This window comes from Diadema antillarum, unplaced genomic scaffold (assembly GCF_040938485.1).
Source record: "Diadema antillarum isolate AM-2024a unplaced genomic scaffold, OU_Dant_1.0 scf00000158, whole genome shotgun sequence".
Classification (NCBI taxonomy): domain Eukaryota; kingdom Metazoa; phylum Echinodermata; class Echinoidea; order Diadematoida; family Diadematidae; genus Diadema; species Diadema antillarum.
In genome coordinates this window covers 394517-416162 of record NW_027271047.1, presented here as the reverse complement: position 1 = coordinate 416162, position 21646 = coordinate 394517, and the positions used below count along the sequence as shown (strand labels likewise).

Sequence of the window (21646 nt, the reverse complement as noted above, 5' to 3'; positions counted from 1 at the left end):
CTGTCGCTCTTTTTCTCATTAGATGTTCAACTTTAGTGGCTCCACTTTTGCCTTCACTCATTGTTGTATGAATATATATTACAGTAATAATATGTGTATAATTGCATCCAAAAGGTCACATTGACATGTCAATATAAAAGCAATATTGTTTTCCCGCCACTCTTCTTAACGAATGTTAGAATGAGAACTACGGACCTATTGCTGCCTGCACGGAGCTCATGTTGAGACTCCAGCGAAAAGACGAAGATTTCTTTGACCGCCTTGTGAAGGGACTTGATGAGAGTGGGTCAAAGGATCTCGCTCATGAGCTACGTCACATGAAGAACTTTGCCCTTGGGATAGAGGATGCAGACTCTGACCAAGGTATCCATTTAAATTCTTCATGCTTAACCCACTCTCACTTTATAACTTTCTTCTCTTCCTAATCAAAAAGTTTTGACGAATGCTATCCTAAATCTATTCTTTAAGGAATAAATACAGTACACACACTTTCATGTAAGTTATCATGGGTTTGGTGAGTGCATTAATGTGAAATTTGCCAAGAGACTGCACATAGCACTCCTTCCCGTTATCTTCCTTACGAAAACAATTAGTTCTGTATTTCCCCGTTTCTATGATATATAAGATTATATGTATGAAGCCTCGATTGGTTCGCATTGTTTTTGTATTATCATAAGTGTACAGGTCCTGAAATTCAAAGGAAAGATAAAATCGTATTTGTGCATGAAGATTATACATAAACCAGGTAATCATAATCAAATCTAATCACGTCAATTCACATTTTTCACACAGCAGATGAAGAAATCCCCATGGAAACAAACGAGACAGAAGAGATGGGGGACCAGGAGACAATGGATGTGAACACTGCTGTCAATGAGGGACCCCAGGAACTCATACTGAGGCCTTACCAGGAGAAGGTTGCGGCTCAATCTCTTCGTGGTGAGAACTCACTGGCAACGGCGTAGCCAGGATTTCATCTTAGGGGGGGGGGGGCGGTTAGTCTGCGAGGGAGCGAAGCGACCGAGCCCGAGCGAGCGGAGCGAGCGAGGGGGGGGGGGAGGGTGTGGGAGGGGGGTGTCCCCCCTCCCACGGTAAGAACTTTTTGCATTGTGATGTTGTAAATGGTGCAATTTGATGCATGTTTTTGCGCGTTTTATCGACGTGAAACAGTCCCACTTGTTTATGGTAGCAGTTTATTTTGATGTAGATTATTATTGAACAATTTGCCTATAAAATGGTATAATTTAGATACACTTCTTGTATTGATTCTTTTCACTGAATATCATGAACGCGACTGAACCCGAGCGAGCGGAGCGAGCGAGAGGGTAGGAGAGGGTGTGGGAGGGGGGTGTCCCCCCTCCCACAGTAAGAACTTTTTGCATTTTGATGTTGTAAATGGTGCAATTTGATGCATGTTTTTGCGCGTTTTATCGACGTGAAACAGTCCCACTTGTTTATGGTAGCTGTTTATTTTGATGTAGATTATTATTGAACAATTTGCCTATAAAATGGTATAATTTAGTACACTTCTTGTATTGATTCTTTTCACTGAATATCATGAACGCGACTGAACCCGAGCGAGCGGAGCGAGCGAGGGGGTAGGGGAGGGTGTGGGAGGGGGGTGTCCCCCCTCCCACAGTAAGAACTTTTTGCATTTTGATGTTGTAAATGGTGCAATTTGATGCATGTTTTTGCGCGTTTTATCGACGTGAAACAGTCCCACTTGTTTATGGTAGCTGTTTATTTTGATGTAGATTATTATTGAACAATTGCCTATAAAATGGTATGATTTAGATACACTTCTTGTATTAATTCTTTTCACTGAATATCATGAACGCGACTGCACCCTAGCGAGCGGAGCGAGCGAGGGGGTAGGGGAGGGTGTGGGAAGGGGGTGTCCCTCCTCCCACAGTAAGAACTTTTTGCGTGAGGGGGTAGGGGAGGGTGTGGGAAGGGGGTGTCCCTCCTCCCACAGTAAGAACTTTTTGCATTTTGATGTTGCAAATGGTGCAATTTGATGCATGTTTTTGCGCGTTTTATCGACGTGAAACAGTCCCACTTGTTTAAGGTAGCAGTATATTTCAGTGTAGATTATTATTGAACAATTTGCCTATAAAATGGTATAATTTAGATACACTTGTTGTATTAATTCTCTTCACTGAATATCATGAACGCGACTGAACCCGAGCGAGCGGAGCGAGCGAGGGGGGAGGGGAGGGTGTGGGAGGGGGGTGTCCCCTCTCCCACGGTAAGAACTTTTTGCATTTTGATGTTGCAAATGGTGCAATTTGATGCATGTTTTTGGCGCGTTTTATCGACGTGAAATATTCCCACTTGTTTAAGGTAGCAGTATATTTTAGTGTAGATTATTATTGAACAATTTGCCTATAAAATGGTATAATTTAGATACACTTCTTGTATTAATTCTTTTCACTGAATATTATGAACGCGACTGAACCCGAGCGAGCGGAGCGAGCGAGGGGGGTGTCCCCCCTCCCACGGCGAGAACTTTTTGCATTTTGATGTTGCAAATGGTGCAATTTGATGCATGTTTTTGCGTGTTTCATCGACGTGAAACAGTCCCACTTGTTTAAGGTAGCAGTATATTTTAGTGTAGATTATTATTGAACAATTTGCCTATAAAATGGTATAATTTAAATACACTAGTCTTCTTGTATCAATTCTTACACTGAATATCATGAACGCTGTCTGTTCAGCAATCAAACAGAAAAAGCATGCACACGAGGGTGTAGATATAGGGGCATATCCCCTCCCACACGAAGGTGATTTTGCGTTTTCAGACCTGAAATTCAGCGATCTGGTGCAAATTTTTGGTGCAATACTTTTTCATCGAAGTGTTAAAATCACGGAATTTAGCTCTTATTCCGAATGTGCACCATCTGTGCGTATGTATAAAGTCTAGTGAGGTATAGAGCTTAGGGGAAGGGGGATTCCCCTTCCCGCTCGCGGAGCTTTTGCGTTTTTAGAATTGAAATAAAGCGATCTGGGTATAGCCACAGTCTACTTCTTTGCATGGCGGGGGGGGGGGGGGCGAGCAGGGAGAAGGCGTGGGCGAGTGTTATCTCCACCCTTCCCTTCCGATGGAGCTTTTATCTTTTTAAGGTTGAAATTGAGATATCTTGTATACGCATATTTGATGGAATCAACATTTGATAAATCACCAAAAAAAAAAAAAAACTGATTTTTTTTTTGGGGGGGGGGGGGGGCTGAGGGAGGAAAGGGTCGATTAAAAGGGGAAATTCCCCTTATGATACATGAGGGAACCTTCAGTTTTCGGAATATAAGTGATAAGTCTTGTGCACTCAGAATTATTCAGAATTTTAAAAAAATCTAAAAAGTGTACTTGGCTAGGGAAAGAGGCACAGAGGGGGAGGGTTTGGGAGGGGGATACCCCCTCCCAAGCACGAGAGATTTTGCATATTTTGAATTGAAATTCAACGATCTGGTGCACACTTTGAGTGAAATATTAAAAAAAAATATCTTATTTGATGAAAGGTTGCAAAGGAGACCCGCTTCATGTGCATGCATACAGTATACACGCATTTTTTTTCCGCCTCCCAAATCCCCGGTCCAAATCTTAGGGGGGGGGGGGGGCGACCGCCCCCATCGCTCCCCCCTGGCTACGCCAGTGCTCACTGGTTGTACTCCCGACGGGCAAGGGCAAGACTGAAGTTGCCATTGCTGTGATCCAGCGACTGTTTTTACATTCGTCAGACAGTGAACTTGGTGCGAGCAGCAGTCATGGAAACAAGAAGACAGTCTTTGTTGTGAACAAAGTATGTAATTAGGTCAATTATTACAAAAATCCACTCACATCAGGGGCGTCACCAGCTTTTTTTCAAGGGGGGTGCGTTTTGACCCTCATGTAACGAGATTTTTTTTTTTTTTTTTGACAGACATTTGGAATATAGGAAGCTCTCAATCCCTAGACTTTTACTGTTGTTGAGGGAAACCAAGCGGGGAAAGGGCACCGGCGTAGCTAGGATTTCATCTTTTACAGTAAAAAAACTACCATTTGGAGCTATATTTTTTCGCTTTGGAAATAAAGGAGGGAGGGCGCACCGGGCGCAGCTGCCGGCAATTACTGGCAGCAACATCAGGAGAAAGGCATAACAATTAAATGCGAGCGAGCGGAGCGAGCGAGCTTGATTATTTTGACATTTTACAGAAAAAAACCCTGCCGTTTGTTGCTATATTTTTTCGCTTTGGAAATAAAGGGAGGGGGCGCACCGGGCAGAACTGCTGGCAATTACTGGCAGCAACATCAGGTGAGTTGCATAACAATTAAATGCGAGCGAGCGGAGCGAGCGAGCTTGATTATTTTGACATTTTACAGAAAAAAAAAACCCTGCCGTTTGTTGCTATATTTTTTCGCTTTGGAAATAAAGGGAGGGGCGCACCGGGCAGAACTGCTGGCAATTACTGGCAGCAACATCAGGTGAGTTGCATAACAATTAAATGCGAGCGAGCTTGAAAATTTTACATTTTACAGTCCAAAACTGCCGTTCTTAGCCATATTTTTTCGCTTTGGAAATCAAGGGAGGGGGCGCACCGGGCGGAACTGCTGGCAATTACTGGTAGCAACATCGGATGAATTGCACAACGATTGAATGCGAGCGAGCGAAGAGAGCGAGCTTGAAAAATTTACATTTTACAGTCCAAAAACTGCCGTTCTTAGCCATATTTTTTCGCTTTGGAAATTAAGGGGGGAGCGCATGCCACCGGGCGATTCAATGCGAGCGAGCGAAGAGAGCGAGCTTGAAAATTTTGACATTTTACAGTAGAAAAAGTGCCGTTTGTAGCTATATTTTTTCGCTTTGGAAATTGGGGGGGGGGGGGCGCACCGGGCGCAACTGCAGACAATTACTGGCAGTAATTGGGGAATTGCATAAAGATTAAATGCGAGCGAGCGAAGAGAGCGAGCTTGAAAATTTTACATTTTACAGTCCAAAAACTGCCGTTCTTAGCTATATTTTTTCGCTTTGGAAATTGGGGGGGGGGGGGGGGGCGCACCGGGCGCAACTGCAGACAATTACTGGCAGTAACATCAGGGGAATTGCATAAAGATTAAATGCGAGCGAGCGAAGAGAGCGAGCTTGAAAATTTTACATTTTACAGTCCAAAAACTGCCGTTCTTAGCCATATTTTTTCACTTTGGAAATTAAGGGAGGGGGTGCACCGGGCGGAACTACTGGCAATTACTGGCAGCAACATCAGATGAATTGCATAACGATTAAATGCGAGCGAGCTTGAAAATTTTACATTTTACAGTCCAAAAACTGCCGTTCCTAGCCATATTTTTTCGCTTTGGAAATTAAGGGGGGGGGGGGTGGGAGCGCATGCCACCGGGCGCAACTGCTGGCAATTACTGGCAGCAACATCAGGTGAATTGCATAACGATTCAATGCGAGCGAGCGAAGAGAGCGAGCTTGAAAATTTTGACATTTTACAGTAGAAAAACTGCCGTTTGTTGCTATATTTTTTCGCTTTGGAAATTAAGGGGGGGGGGGCGGCACCGGGCGCAACTGCAGACAATTACTGGCAGTAACATCAGGGGGATTGCATAAAGATTAAATGCGAGCGAGCGAAGAGAGCGAGCTTGAAAATTTGACATTTTACAGTCCATAAACTGCCGTTCTTAGCCATATTTTTTCGCTTTGGAAATTAAGGGAGGGGGCGCACCGGGCGGAACTGCTGGCAATTACTGGCAGCAACATCAGGTGAATTGCATAACGATTCAATGCGAGCGAGCGGAGAGAATGAGCTTGAAAATTTTGACATTTTACAGTAGAAAAACTGCCGTTTGTAGCTATATGTTTCCGCTTTGGAAATTATGGGGGGGGGGGGGCGCACCGGGCGCAACTGGACGATTACTGGCAGCAACATCAGGGGAATTGCATAAAGATTAAATGCGAGCGAGCTTGAAAATTTTGACATTTTACAGTCCCAAAACTGCCGTTCCTAGCCATATTTTTCGCTTCGGAAATTAAGGGGGGAGCGCATGCCACCGGGCGCAACTGCTGGCAATTACTGGCAGCAACATCAGGTGAATTGCATAACGATTCAATGCGAGCGAGCGAAGAGAATGAGCTTGAAAATTTTGACATTTTACAGTAGAAAAACTGCCGTTTGTAGCTATATGTTTCCGCTTTGGAAATTAAGGTGGGGGGGGGGGGGGGGGGCGCACCGGGCGCAACTGGACGATTACTGGCAGCAACATCAGGGGAATTGCATAAAGATTAAATGTGAGCGAGCTTGAAAATTTTGACATTTTACAGTCCCAAAACTGCCGTTTGATGCTATATCTTTTTTTGCTTTCGAAATTGAGTGGGCGCACCGGGCGCAACTGCTGGCAATTACTGGCAGCAATATTAGGAGAATTTAAATGCGAGCGAGCTTGAAAATTGTGACATTTTACAGTCCCAAAACTGCCGTTTGTAGCTATATTTTTTGCAGTAAGGGGGGGGGGGGAGGGGCGCACCGGGTGGAACTGCCGGCAATTACTGGCAGCAACTTCAGGAGAATGGCATTACGACTAAATGCCAGCGAGCGAGCTTGAAAATTGTGACATTTTACAGTCCAAAAACTGCCGTTTGTAGCTATACTTTTTCGCTTTTGAAATTAAGAGGGGCGGGGGGGGGGGGGACGCCCGGTGCGCCCCTCCCCCTGGATCCGCCACTGGTAGTCAAGGGTGTCGGTTTATGTTCATGACTGGGGGAGGTATGACCAGTGAGGTGGCGTCGAAGTGACCAAGTATAGGAAGGATGTCCAAAATCTATGTATTATAGTCAACACTGTATAGAATACACTTGCACTAGTATCTATGTATAAAATCAGTGCTGCCAGAACCAGGGGTGCGAATTGCTTTTGCCCACGATTTTTTTTTTTATTTGTCCCCGATGCAAAATTTCAAAAAGATAAATAAATAGATAAAAAATAATAATCATTTAGTGTCCGGCGTTGAGGTCGCTCGCAGACTGAGGTTTTTTTTTTTTTATTATTTTTTTTTAGGGTCTGAAGGGGGGTGCGTTCGCACCCAACGCACCCCCCCTGGTGACGCCCATGCACATAATATAGCATAAGCATATATTTATGTCTATCTTTAATCAATTCAGTATACTGTTCTTCCCCTATCATGCCTATGACGTATTTTCTTCTGTTTATAGCAATGAGTTATTATTATTTATCTTGGTTCTGAAGGGTGCTAGAAGCATTATGCTTTTGGGTTGCACGTTCGTCCGTCTGTCCACATAGATCTCATTGTCTGAAGCGGTAAGGAACATGGGTATACATTATACAGAGCTCTACCATTTCTTTTGTTTTCATAATATATTATCTATCATATGAAATAAGACATGAAGCAGTATAGTCTACGTGTCTGACTCGGAATTATTCGAGACACTTTAAAAAAAAACCACCCAAACACGTGGTTGTATGAAGTTTTATATTCAAGTTCTAATAATGAGTGAATTCTGACTCCTGACGAAAAATGACTGGCACAAGAGAGGTGCAGCATTGGCTCTTTTGTTCATAGACATTTTCCAAGAGTAAAATCCCACACTTTCTTGTTGTAGGTCCCCCTTGTAACACAGCAGAAGGAGCGCTGTCTCAAGTATCTTCGTGGTAAGTGCAGGGTTGCTGGTGTGAGTGGGGAAGAGATTGCTGGGGCACCGCTGGACACTGTCATTAACAGCAATGACATCATCGTGCTAACAGCACAGATCCTGGTCAACGCACTGAAGGATAGCACGTCGAGAGTCAGTCTATCTCGAATCGATCTACTCGTCTTGGACGAATGCCATCATTGTCAGGTTCGTTTTCCCTAGCTCATCTCCTACGTGACCTAGAAGAAGGCTATCTTACATGGACAAATTAACTATGGCAGCCTCGCTAGTGTTAGCATTGTTCTTCCTAATGGCTCTTTCTTCTATTTGTTTGTCATCTGTTCACCTGTATAAAAAAGAAAACAAAACACGCATCTACTTCGTCTTTAATGTGTCTCTTTCGAGGCTTATCGCAGAGTTCCACTATAAAACAAACCTATACCGAAACAAGGTTTAACATATCACTTCTGTTCTTTTGTTATTGTGTCACTTAACATAAAATGTTTACCGGTCTTCTGATCAGTCAACATAAAACAATGTGCGATCATTTCTATCAATGTTTTGACATTCTCCAGAAATCTAACCCGTACAATGTGCTCATGGCTCTTTACCGCGACCTGAAGCTGAATCAACCAACGGCTCAAAGACCTCAGGTCAGTTCCCAAATGAAGGATAAAGAAGGAAAAGACGTTGAGAGTTTTATACATACCATACTACTGCGGTTATTATTTTTGACATCATACTGTATATCACATCAGCTATATATATATATATATATATATATATATATATATATATATATATATATATATATATATATATAAATTATAAAACTTGCATTTCATACAAGGTTATAAGTTCCATCCATTGAAATAACCTTTCTTATTTTTCATAGTCTATAATCGTCGATTTTGATGAGACTTTCACCAGTTTATCTTCTCTGAATTTTCTCAAACTACTACGGTCTACTGTATTGTGTTGGCAAATTGCACAGAAGCGTCTATATCTTTCGTGTGCTGGTACGAAGTGCACTCATTTCTATTTTCCTTCTATACCATGTTCTGTAAAAGAAACATGAATAAGAATACACTGAATTTGCTTGAAGTGAATCTTATTTCAGTCTTATGAAACATTCTCATTGTGGTCAGATTCTAGGCCTAACAGCTTCTCCTGGTGTTGGAAACGCGAAGAACCTGAAGGAAGCCGAAGAGCATATCATTAAGCTGTGTGCCAACCTGGACGCCACCATACCTCAAGAAACCAACGAGGTGACTTTCGATGACCAAGACGAAGGTCCACATGAAAGTGAGTAGGGCGCCCTCTAAAACCCAAGACTAATTAAACGCTGTGATCTGACAAATATACTCAAATCAAGATTCATCTCTTGTAAATCGCATTCTTCTGATTCTTTAGAAGCATAGATGCAAGAGGCAATAATTTAACGTGATACTTGTCGCGCGAGATTTATTGAACACTGTATATTTGCTTGGTCTCAATCATGAAGAAAAATATGACATACGTTCAACGCGCTGCGTATATTGCACATCAGAAAAGAAACGACTAGTGAAAACGACCAGCCATTGACACTGGTTCGATTTTTCCACATTCGTCTGAAGCCTATAGACCACATAATAATTATGTACAATATGTAGACATGTAAAATCAAGCGCCTAATCCTATTTCTTTCTTTCTCGATTGTTTCTCTTAAACGTTTACCTGCACATGTGTGTCGTCTCAGTTGAAAAAAAAAAAGTTATTTAATTTGGACCCGCATTCAAACGAACACCAAACAGACAATAAATTATAGAACAAAACGTACCAAATCGATGGACTTTCATATCATGTGTACACTTTCGCTTACTTCTTTTGTTTTTCGCACTTGTCGTATATTAGAATGTACTTCTCAATTTCTATCCTATATATTCTATCAATTTTCAGTGGTCCTTTATCAACAAAACGGGAATTCGTTTTTTTTTTGCTTTTTGTATCTAGTTCAGAGGATAGTCCAAGGACGCTCCGACAGAGATCCTTTCTTCAGGAGAATTTCTGGCATCATGGCTGACATCGAGAACAGGATTGCTGAATCGGAAAGTAAGGCTTGATGTATCACATACACTTTAGATTTAACAGAAACAATATTCAGAGATTGCGACTTTATGCATACGTATACTGTGGTATACTATTATGCTGAATAATAACAAGTCGAACGTTTAGAGCAAATAATGCGGTGGAATTTGGATAGTGAAATACTGTTAGCGTTACAAGTGTTTCAAAATTTGATTGCAGTCATTTTGTCATGCTCGTTCTACAGGAAGGCTTATTATATAATATAAATGGGTTAGTTATATACCGGTTAGTGATTAACTAAACACAGTCACGTGATGGAGGCACATTCGTTATGTTCACCCGTGGGCAAACATTCGTTGTAATGCTCTCTCATGGGAAAACATTTTCACGTAACAAATGACAGAAGACCTAGGATCGCGCGCACAGTAAATTTGGCTCTGCGCGAGCGAGCGATCGAGTGCGTTGTGCTGGTGGTTGACGTTGACGTTGTCTTATTTGACTTTATACCCATATAATATAACAGATGATGACTTTTGTTGTCGGGAACATGTGCCAAACGTTTCACCCTCAGGGTTTGAAATGCTAATTCGGGAGGCTATAAGTCCCTCGACTTCGTCTCGGGACTTTTAACCTCCCTCAATAGCATTTCAAACCCTGAGGGTGGAACATTCGGTATGTTCCCTCCCCCGCCAGTCATCATCTATATAATTTGCTGATAAAAGGGGTTGTGAGTGAACATTGTTACCTATTTGTGGAGACTATCTATTGCAAAGGCTGTCATATTCGCTTTTAATATCTGTCAAAATATGACAATGAAATGAAATGAAACAAAATGAAAGGAAACACAGCCACAGGCATGAGTCAAATGGTACAAAGCCGGGAGCTGAATCTCAGATATTTCATAATACAGCTTGTATTTCCGTAGATAGGCAGAAACTTTGCATGGGACGGTCCCTCATCTCCGTTGACAAGAATGTAGGATGTACAATATACTCAAGTAGCTGGTTTCAATGTCACTTGACTGTTCCTTCAATGTTTACCACCTCGTTGCAATCGCAGCGGGCTCGAGACTACTGACTGAGGACAGCACCTCGTCGACAGCACGCCCGAAGCGAGGCAAGCAACACTACGAGAACTGGGTGGTCGCTTTCAGGAGGCAGATTACACTTCAAGTGAACAATAGCGAAGAGCGTCTGAAACTTCTCACCTGCGTAGAGTACCTGAGGGTGAGAAAACTTCATCAGACTTTGAAGTGCTCATTTGGAGTGAGCAAATTCCATGAGAAAATTAATGAACATGTGGAAGGTTGCTTATCAACTTACGACATGTAGAATGTCTTTTAGTACACAACCACAACCATACAACCACTAATGAGATAATAGTAAGAAGTCAGGGGCCTCAAAACCTTTTCCCACCAGTGAGTGTGTGTGTGTGTGTGGGGGGGGGGGGGGGGGTAGGGGGGACTGTGGGCGGCTGGGGAAATGAGGGTTGGCTCAAGGGCAGTGCTTGTCTATAGAGTCACTGGTACTGTAAGACAGCTAAATTGTCATCGACGTTTCCTTTTGGTTAACTTTTAAGTTCTGGTTTGGTAAACTTAGTTCGTATATAGGTCTCACCCTTTTTCATTTGCTCTGTTTCTGTCATCATTTTCATTCCTTTTCCATTCAGGTTTGTTCAATTTTTACATCCCGATTCTTTTGTTTGACATTGGGTGTATAAGGTAATCACCAAAGCTATTTGTCTTTATCCTGCTTCCTTATACTAGAAATGTTGGTAAATTAGATCTTTAGATTTTAATTGACCTCCTCCACTTGTCTTACCTCTATTAGTTCTGTTAGCTGATTTTAACATGAGAGATGCAAATGTATAACATTATGCAAATGATATCCATTGTGGTGAACTTTGGTGAGGGCAAGCAGCTCCATAATGAATCAGTGCAACTTAAGATTTCAAATCTACAAGACTCAGTTTGTCGCTGTATCTAGAATCACACCCTCACATGCAGATTCTATAACTCAACTTTAGCACTTGTTTAATGGGAAGAATTATTTCCTTTTTTTTTGCTTTTTTTTCTGTGGTGGTGGTGGTTGGGGTTGCTTCGACTAAATGTCCGAAAGCCCTCATCCCGTATTGTTTGATAAAGTCCCCTCCACCACCCCAAACAAAAGGGAAAACCTTAGACTGTTAGACTCAATGGTGTCCGATATCGAACATCAATGGTTGCTGCCACAGAAATATTCGAAATATACACTGTGAACACCGTTATAGTATTTATATCTTTATGGTCGCTGCCTGCCTATGTAGTGCACATAAGTCTAAAGAAGATTTCGGAGTCTTTCAACTTATCTCCTTCTCTCCGGGTGATGTTCGTTATTCCTAAACACACAAATTCCCTATATAGAGAGGTAACGAAAACGTTAAAAGGGTTGGTTTGTAGTATATAACCCGAACATCAATGACGTTTTTCTGACAGTTCGCTATTCTGAAGGTTCGTTAAACAGAAAATGAAATACGTTTCGTTATTCCAAAGGCTAGTTAATCCGAAAATGAAATAAAGGCTGTTTTTCCGAAGGTTCGTCATTCCGAAGGTTCATAAATCCGAAAACTAAATAAAGATTTTTGGGATTGTCATTTATTTTGTCATTAATTTTGAAAAGAAGTGATGAATTTAATTATAGGAAATATTGAGTGAAATTAAAAGACTTGAGGGGTAGTGGAATCATAGAGATCTTACCAATGGGAAAAATACATTTACTTAAAACATATACCTTATCTTAATTGAATTATGTATTTTTGTCATCTATAGCTATTGTCCCAAAATGGCTTTTTGCTGAAATTAAATAGATTTGTTTCGATTTTGTTTGGAAGGGAAAGGGTCGGGTTAAACGAGTTATATGTATCAGGATTATAAAGGTGGTGGTTTGAGGGTGGTGAATTTCGAATTGTTTGTGAAAACTCAAAGGGTAATGCGAGTGAAAAGACTCCTGTATTGAGAACGAAATATGAGTTGGAAAGTATATTTTGATTACAATTTTAGGTCAGTAGAGATGGAAGCATTTTTCTCTGCAATTATGCGGTAAAAAATATGAATTGAAACATCATTGATTCATTTAGAAATGCTACGGGCTTGGTAAGATCCACACGACTGCAGGAATGTTGAAGAGGAAAAGAAAATAACCCAATCACATTTAATAAAAAAATATTTTTTTTTATTGAAGGGGGAAATGGCGTTAGATGGAGATTTCTACAGGCGTGAGATTTATCATTTCTAACATTTGTTAGACAAAAGATTGTATTGTATTTATCACTTATTTCAAACTTTGGGTAAAACCAATTAGAATAATTGTATTCATTTGGCGTCTCTGTGATTCTATTTTTGATAGTGGAGAAGGTATCCCAGGAAACGCATAACGTTTTCAGAACGTTTCCTAAACGTTTATTGAGGTTCCGTACGTCTTCGTATAAAATTAACGTTTTTAAAACGCACATAAAACGTCAAAGTTGGGACTTACCATTTACCGCAAAGCACAGTTTTTTTTTTTTGGTAAACGTTTTAAAAACGTCAATGGACATTACAAAACCTTTTTATTATGTCTGCTACGTCTTCGTTCTTTATAACGTCCACGAAACGTTTTTATTAGGTCTGCTTCGTCGACTTCGTCTTTAATGAACGTTTAAAAACGTTTTTATCTGGTCCGCTACGTGTTCGTCATTGGTTTCTTTATCATGAACATTCATGCCTATATATACTTATGAATTTTCAGATAAGAAAATATAAGATTCATGTGTGATCTAATTTTAGTAACCATGCCCTCATACACTACAACATTTTGCTGGTATACATAAAAGAACGTGATAAAAATTCATCAATGTGGAATAGGATGTAGTAATGGTATAGATGGTAGGACATTAGGAACGGATTAAGATAAGATTATATAGGATTAGGATTAGGGTACATTTATCCCAGATTGTGCCTGTATAATCTCATAACTATATATTTTTAAAATACCCAATAAAAAAATAAACATTATACGTTCTTAAAAAGTTTTCTGGACGTTCTAAGAAGGATATGAAAGGATCTCTAAACTTTCTGAAACGGATCATACGAATTTTTAGATATTCTCAAAACGTTTTTTGAATGTTCTAAACGGTTTTAAGGTTTTCTGGACGTCCGCAGAACGTCCACCGAAGGTTTTGAATATTCTAAGGTATTATTAAGGCTTTACTGACGTCTCTTACGTCCAAAAGGTTTTCTGCAGGTCCTTAAAAATTCCGAAAGGTTGTTTATTGGTTTTTTAAATGTTTAAAAAACGTTTTCATAACGTTTATTTGAAACGTTTTAAATACGTCCAAAACCTTCCACAGAAAGACGTTATGAAAACATTGTGACAAAACGTCCAAATGACGAATTTGGAACGTTGCAGGAACGTCAGAAAACGTCCACGTGTTAGCTGGGATGGTATTTTTGTAATTGGTATGAAGTAAATTTGTGTGATTTTTTTTTTTTGCGTGTGTGTGTGTTTGTGTGGTTTATACAGTCTTATCATTGCTTAGAAATTAGAGATTGGCATCAGAAATATCCTAATCCGGAAAAGAACAAGTTTGAGAGCGATGTAAGAGAGGCCTAGAACATCAACACCTATCGGAGATCTTAGAGAAATTCAATTTTAATTACCTCATGGTGTGCTATAAGGAGCAGTTATCAATATTTGGTCTTGTTGCTGATGATTTACGTTCTTTTTTACTTCTTTTTGTTAAACTCATTTTTTTTTTGGAATTGCGTTAAAATTAAAGAATTTTGACAGGATATAATTGAGTATTTTGAGGTAGTAGAACTAAGAAAGGTAAAGTGCAAAGTGAATGCAGTCTATCATTTTGATTTGAAAATAGTTATATTTTTTTTTGTCTGTGTGTATTAGTAACTGAGTATTCAATGAGTGGGTATGCTTAGGTGCTAAAATAGGTTGTAAAATTGTAATGGGTAGGGTGGAGAATGGGCGGATTTGGGATATTTTTTATATTTTTGGGTAGCTTATAGCAGTATAAATAATTAGGAAGGGCAGTTAGGTTATCTATAGGGATAATTATTTGGGGACGGATTTTTTTCTAGCCATAATATATAAACTTTCATTATTGGTGATTGCTGCATTATTGGTATTCTATTTGGTATATTTAAAAAATGGAAATGTATCAGTCATTTGTCATCTTAATAAAAGTTGTAGAGTAGTGTTAAAGTGAATTGATGTTTCTGGTATTATTTGAATGGAAGTGAATAAATGTATATTTTTTTGAAAACTTCACAACACCGCACTTTGTCACTAAATGAAGTTTATTGCATTTTAGGAATTAAGAACCTTATTTCGTTTTCGGATTTACGAACCTTCAGAATAACAGACCTGATTTCATTTTCGGAATAACGAACCTCTACTTTCCTCGATAGTATACATGTACAACTAAAATTACAAATTACGATGGCATTCTACGTCGCTGATAAATTGTTTGATTGATAAACCTTCGGAATAACGAACTGTAACCTTCTCTCATAATTGACCGTAGTCCATAAGAGTGTAAACATGAATTTTCCTTTAAGTGTCTAGGGACTGTGCTGTAAAATATATTTCAATTTTGTCACCTGTACAACATTCACCTTTGGCACAAATGTGTGTATTCACGTATAAGAGAACGTGTAGTTCCGTGTGAGGTGACGTAATTGTGTCAAAATCCGCTGACTGTACTGGGCAGAATTTCTGTATTCCCAAATTTCGAAATTTACTCACTGTCGACGCAGCATTCTGTCTCGACAAATCTCACTAAATGGGAAAGATTATCATTGCCTTCACTTTACGATGATGATACTGGAATTTGTTATTTGCTGACATGGCATATACAGGAATACAACAACTGCCTGTTCATCAATCGTGATGTCCGTACCACTGACGCCATCGACTACATGGAGAAGTTCGTGGCCAGTCCAGAAAGAGAGATAGCTACCGGCATAACTGATGTGATTCTAGCCAAGCAGTTTAGAGGTAGGCCCTAACGTGCCTCAACGAAAAGGAGACAATTGTACATTACTATCGTGGTAACATAGTTTCGTCCTGCAAAACCCAGCTTGAAAAAAGAGAAGGTAATTGGGAAGACAACTCGGACAAAATATAAACCAAGATCACATATGCTGGTAGAACTCAATTTAATTGCTATTCTCGTCGATTTTGCTCAAGTATACGTGTGCAAATGTGTGTGTGTGTGTGTGTGTGTGTGTGTGACTGTCTGTCTGTCTGTCTGACGGTCTGTCAGTGTGTTTTGCTTCTCTCTCTCTTAGCTTTGTCAGTGAGGTAAATGACATTTCATAGAGTTATGATTTTTCACAGACGTTCTCCCCGACCTGCGGCAGTCCTCCGAGCTGGATCTGAGCAGCAACCCCGTGCTGGCCGAGCTGGGGAAAAGGCTAAAGCACGAATACCGAGTGGAGCCTGAATCTCTGACCATCATCTTCACCAAGACTCGCCAGTCAGCTATTGCTCTGGTCAAATGGCTGAATGAGGAACCGTTCTTACAGCAGTTTAAGGCTGATTTACTCATTGGAAGTGGTGATCAAGGTACGTAGTCATCTTTTCTTGAAACACTTACAGACTTATTATACTTGGGGTGTCCAATGATCTTTTTATCACTATATCGACAAGGGTCTAGAAGGTATTCTTTTATTTTTTGATTATTCTGCGGCATTTTACACGATATGTCACGACGCTTTAATCCATCGGCTATATTTATATAAGATTTGGTTTTTGTGGCACAGCACTTTAGTGGCTTGAATCTTACACCACTAATCGCTCTCAGTCTGTCGTCATCGACGGGCAGACGTCGGCCAGCTGCTTGCTTCGACAAGGAGTTCCGCAGGGCTCAGTGTTGGGTCCAATTCTGTTCACTATGTATTCACACACCAGTGGAAGATCTAATAACTTAATTTGGTTTTGGTCATGCAATCTATGCACATGATACTGAAATCTACACGACAGGAAAACAGTGTGATTGGCCAATGATTATTCAAAAACTTGAGGAATGCTTGCACGCAGTAGCTGATTGGTCGTCAGTAAACAACCTCTCATTCAAGGAAAAAAAAAACCCCTGAATTACTTCATGCTTGTTCGCTTCCTCCGAAAACTTTAAACGAGATCATTATTCCTCCTACTAGATGTTCATGGATCCAAGGCGTCCATCTGCTGACTTTGACTGATCATATTGACAGTATATGTCGTGCAGCGTCATTTGGACTACTTAAAATTGGTTCAATTAGAAGTTATCTTGATCAAAGTGCGACTGAACGGCTTATACATGCTTATGTAGTGAGTAGGACTGTAATGGATTGTTAAACGGTTTGTCAGATTCAATGTTGGATGGACTGCAGCAAATTCAAAACTCGACTGCAAGACTTGTTACTCGAATACTCTCACATCGAATATATTTCGTCTATTCTACATACATTGCACGGTTTGCCAGTCAAAGATAAGTTAGTTTATAAACTACCTTTAACTGTATACACGATGTCAACGTCAGGTAGCTCCTCATTATTATTTGCATCAGCTCCTCCAGGAATATCAGCCTTCCAGACCACTTCTATCTGTCATAGAACCAAACAATAAATTATTAACACCGTATAATGTATTGACAAATTCATATGGTCAACGATCTTTTCAATTTGCAATATTCGATGCCTCATCTTTGCAATCAGCTCTCTAATGATATCAGAGAATGTTCATCACTAGAGCAGTTCAAGTCTTCATTGAAATCACATTTGTTTTCGAAGTAATTTCCATTGTTGTGTAAACTATTTAATGATGTTTTGTTTTTTAGGTTGATATACATGTATAATTTTCCTTTTTCTTGGGTGTTTTATACATGTACTGTATCTGTCTTTTCTCTTTTCTGAAAGCGCTTAACTTCGATGTAATGTGCGCTCTTCAAACAGCTATTCATTATAATTATCATTATTTTGTGACACACCCTATCTAATGCCTTCTTAAAATCAATGAAGTTGCGAGAGAGGTCCTTTTGGTGTTGCAGATATTTTTCAATGAGGGCTCGATCCTGTTCTAAAGCCTTCTTGTTCTTCTGATAGCAGTACCTCAGCAGATGATGCGGAGTATGACTGATGGCTGTTAAGGCTTATATAGTCCCGTAGTTTTGGTATTACTTGAGGTTGCCTTCTTGGGTAAAGCGATCACCAGTGATTGGGTTCACTCTATGAGCCACTTCTTTTCAGTCCAAATCTTCTGACATACCATTGTTAGTGCCTCTGTGTGGTCTTTTTTCTCTCCGTGCTTCATAAGCCCATCTGGTACATTGTCCACTCCTGGAGATATCCCTGACTTCAGATTCTGTATTGCGGCCCCAACCTCTTCCTTTGGTACTTGGGAATTCTTCTCGCTGTCTTCAGGTCTTAGGTCATCCTGCAGTATAGAAGTTTCAGGGTTGAGGTGATAATCATAGTAGGCATCACAGTATTCCGCCCATTTCCTCAGGACTTCTTCACTCTCTGTCCGTAGCTCGCCGTCTTTATCTTACTGAGGGTCTTAAGAGTGCTATAGGCTTCATTGCTGCTCCCTATACTTCCATGCCTTTCTCAATTTTCTTGCACTTGGCCTCTTTCCAGTTTTGCTTAGCTGTTTTCATCTCTATCCTGACATGTATGTTCATCTGCTGGTTCTGCATCCTAGCCTCGGCACTGGAGTGTATCTTTCCTCTCAATTCTCGCCTTTTGTCTCCCAGAAAGAAGATGTACATGTAGATAAAAATTGGTCGAGGATAAGTGAGATACGCTCCAGTGAACTTGAAATTTGATGACGTGCATTTTCTTTCACGCATTTATATTTTGCACCGTATATCGCCATAATATATAGAAGCGCGCCTGGAATTTCAACGTTGAAGGACCTATATGACGCCATAATGAAGTCGAATAGACGGAAATTTGGTGGACATGTTCTATATGTTATTTGAAACCGATTCCATGAAACTAAAAGGAGAAATAAGTAAGTTTCCCTGTGCGTTCGCGTGTAAGGGCGTAAATAAATAACGCTCGCGCGTGCAAAATTTTGAAACGATCAAAATGGTCTGAAACGTATGCAACATCATTTCTAGATCAGTTGAAGCATTTTGAAATTTGGGTGCGTGCTTGCGCGGGCATTCTTTTATTGTTGTTCAGTTTCATAAATACGACATTGGAGGTATAGCTCATTACATGAAATATATTCCTAATAAGTTTCACTACAAAATAATGATCTATCATGGAGATACAGACAATAATGTGATTTAAGAAAATATAACTCTAGTACATGGTGAACATATGTCACCTATAGTCTTCTCCAGGGTAATACATGTACACACAGACGTTAGGGGTGCTTTTGCTTTTTTTTTGCACCCCTGTCCCCAAAAGTCAACCCCAATTACCAGCGACTCCCAGGGGCCTGACAGCAAACCTACGATGATATAACAGCAAAGCTATGGCAATGGTACTTGGTGAAGACATGAATTGGCCAGTCCCATATCATCAAAGCTCTGAAGGTGATTCTCAGAAACACTCAGGGTTGATTTCATTACCGGCAATATGATGGAGCAAAGAATTATGTAATGCATGTATCTTTCTTTGGTGAAATGACATATTTCTCTCATGTCACGACTACTACAATTGCTAAAGCGTACAATGCTTCCTGGAATGACATGCTTTGATTACCTATATTTAAAAAAAAATCTTCCTTTTCTCATCTTTCTGTAATTCCAATCTGCATTATGTCTTTTTTTCTTGTTGCCATTATCAAGCCAACTGCTCTACACTTCCAACGTTAACATTGCTATCGTAAACAGCGTTTAGTCTGCTCGTTTTTGTTTTTGTTTTCAATAGGAATGACTTCAAACGCACAGACTCAATTGCTCAGGATGTTCAGTGAAGGAGAAAAGAAAATCATCGTTTGTACGTCAGTAGCAGAAGAAGGACTCGATATCCAGAAGTGCAACGTAGTAGTCAGATACAACTACGTGACCAGTGACGTAGGACACGTGCAGACAAGAGGTAAATGGACGACTCGGTTACTGTTGTCTCGTCCGAAAATTGCGCAAGCCTATGCGTTTGTCCCAGAATCAATTCTAAAACCGATTTTGTTGTTGTTGTTGCTCACGTTGTGATTGTAGTTGCATATTACTAGTATATAATTTTCGTTGCTATCATCATCCGTATTCTTTTTTTATATAATCATGATATGATTAAATCAGTTATTGTTCACCATCGCTGTGGGAAAGTGATTTGGTTCTATGTACTTAAAATACTTAAAAGTAAGTTTCCTATAAGAAACATTGCTCTCACCATAATGTTGTTGTCGTATTCAGGATGGTCTAAATTGTGTGTTTTTTTCATAGTCTTCTATTCCTGCTCAGCCTATAGTACTGGAACTTGACATTAATACAATGGGATTTTTTTTTCATCATTATTCTAAAGCATAGCACCTCCACAGTGGGGGCGTACATTACGCGGGTTGCTAGGCATTTTGTGGATTTTTGTTTACCCCGTTGCTCAAAGTTAACATAGGTAGATTTTCAACAAATTCGTGTTTCACATATCATATTATAATAGAAATTTAACCGATTCGCTAATAAAGGAAAATAGCGGTTCTTCTTTTAAGGTAATATGACAATAATTAGGATGTTAGAACTTCTAGAAATAAAGGTAATATTTCAGGAATTGAATAGAATATGGAGACTGAAGACCCCTACCGCATATTGTGCATAAAGTTGTATTTCTAATTGTATCGGAAAAAGTGTGATATTGGAAATGAAACTGATTTCAGTTGATTTTGAATTGAATTGAATTGAACATATTATAGGTATTCATTTCAATGGCACTTCGTACGCCCAAACATTTATATTATTTAACCCTTCGCCTTATTGAGTAGTAGCGGAAAGGGATGATTAAGACAAGGAATCTGATTGTCTGATTGTTTCTTTATATTTATTCAATAATTCATATATTATGTATGAATGTATGTGGTTGTGTGTTTGTGTGTGTGTATTTTGAATCGAAGTCTCATAGTTGCTACCTCACAGGGCAAATTATCCAGTGATAATAAAAATATACAATTATAACGCATCACGTGGTATGTACCAGTATGTCTATCGATACCGTGATGTCCTAAATTGTACCAACTTCTAACTTAAAAAAATATATGTATAATTATGCGTAGACGTCTTTTCGTTTAACCTTTCCGTAATAATTGTCTTTTACCAAGTGCAGTCATTTTTGTCCAATCAATTAAAATTGTATCGTTCTTTGTTGAAATTGTTTTTGTTCTTTTTCAAGTGGGTTGCTACCATCGTGAAAGTACTCGGGAATTTTAAAGTCTCAGGAAGCAAATAACACACATTGGCTGGATTAAGTTTAAATGCGAGCGATGGTTATAAACACTGGTGCTATTATAACGGTATATTACTTCGGTAGTATAGCCAAGGAATTCTAACAAAATAATGAGGAGAGACATAAATTATGTTCTTAAATCACAGTCGCAATTCATCACTCTTTCAAGGTGTTCAACCTGGCAACTATGACCGTGTCTGATTCTGCAAGTTGATCAAATTGTTGAAGATAAATATCAACCAATGGGAGGCCGTTTTGCGTATTCTGTGAAACATGTTTTCGTTTATCTTAATTCTAAACCTGTGACCCACAGGGCGAAGTCGAGCGTTCAACGGCAAGTCGTACCTTGTAGTCAATGCTGAACTCCAGCTGGAGTATAGGGAACTACGGAACATCATGCGGGTCGAAATGATGAAAGATTCGGTTCAGACCCTCTCCAAAATGGATCGGAAATTGTTAGCCAGGCGGGTAAGTTCTCTTTCTCTTTTCTTTATCATATGATATAACCGTCATATTCAGCACATGGGTAAATCAACTCATACTCTACATGACCCAA

At 39.8% G+C, this 21646-nt stretch overlaps 1 protein-coding gene across 1 annotated transcript in view; it reads left to right on the top strand.

Annotated features, from left to right (window-relative positions):
- LOC139722141 (ATP-dependent RNA helicase DHX58-like) overlaps nt 1-21646 on the top strand; it is a 42888-nt gene that overhangs the window by 19512 nt on the left and 1730 nt on the right. Inside the window, exons 4-15 of the mRNA XM_071633454.1 lie at nt 180-363; nt 793-953; nt 3651-3797; nt 7596-7832; nt 8201-8278; nt 8774-8930; nt 9618-9716; nt 10752-10918; nt 15583-15721; nt 16064-16291; nt 19588-19755; nt 21404-21558. Coding sequence (XP_071489555.1) covers nt 180-363; nt 793-953; nt 3651-3797; nt 7596-7832; nt 8201-8278; nt 8774-8930; nt 9618-9716; nt 10752-10918; nt 15583-15721; nt 16064-16291; nt 19588-19755; nt 21404-21558 — 1920 coding nt within the window. The remainder of the gene's footprint in view (nt 1-179; nt 364-792; nt 954-3650; nt 3798-7595; nt 7833-8200; nt 8279-8773; nt 8931-9617; nt 9717-10751; nt 10919-15582; nt 15722-16063; nt 16292-19587; nt 19756-21403; nt 21559-21646) is intronic.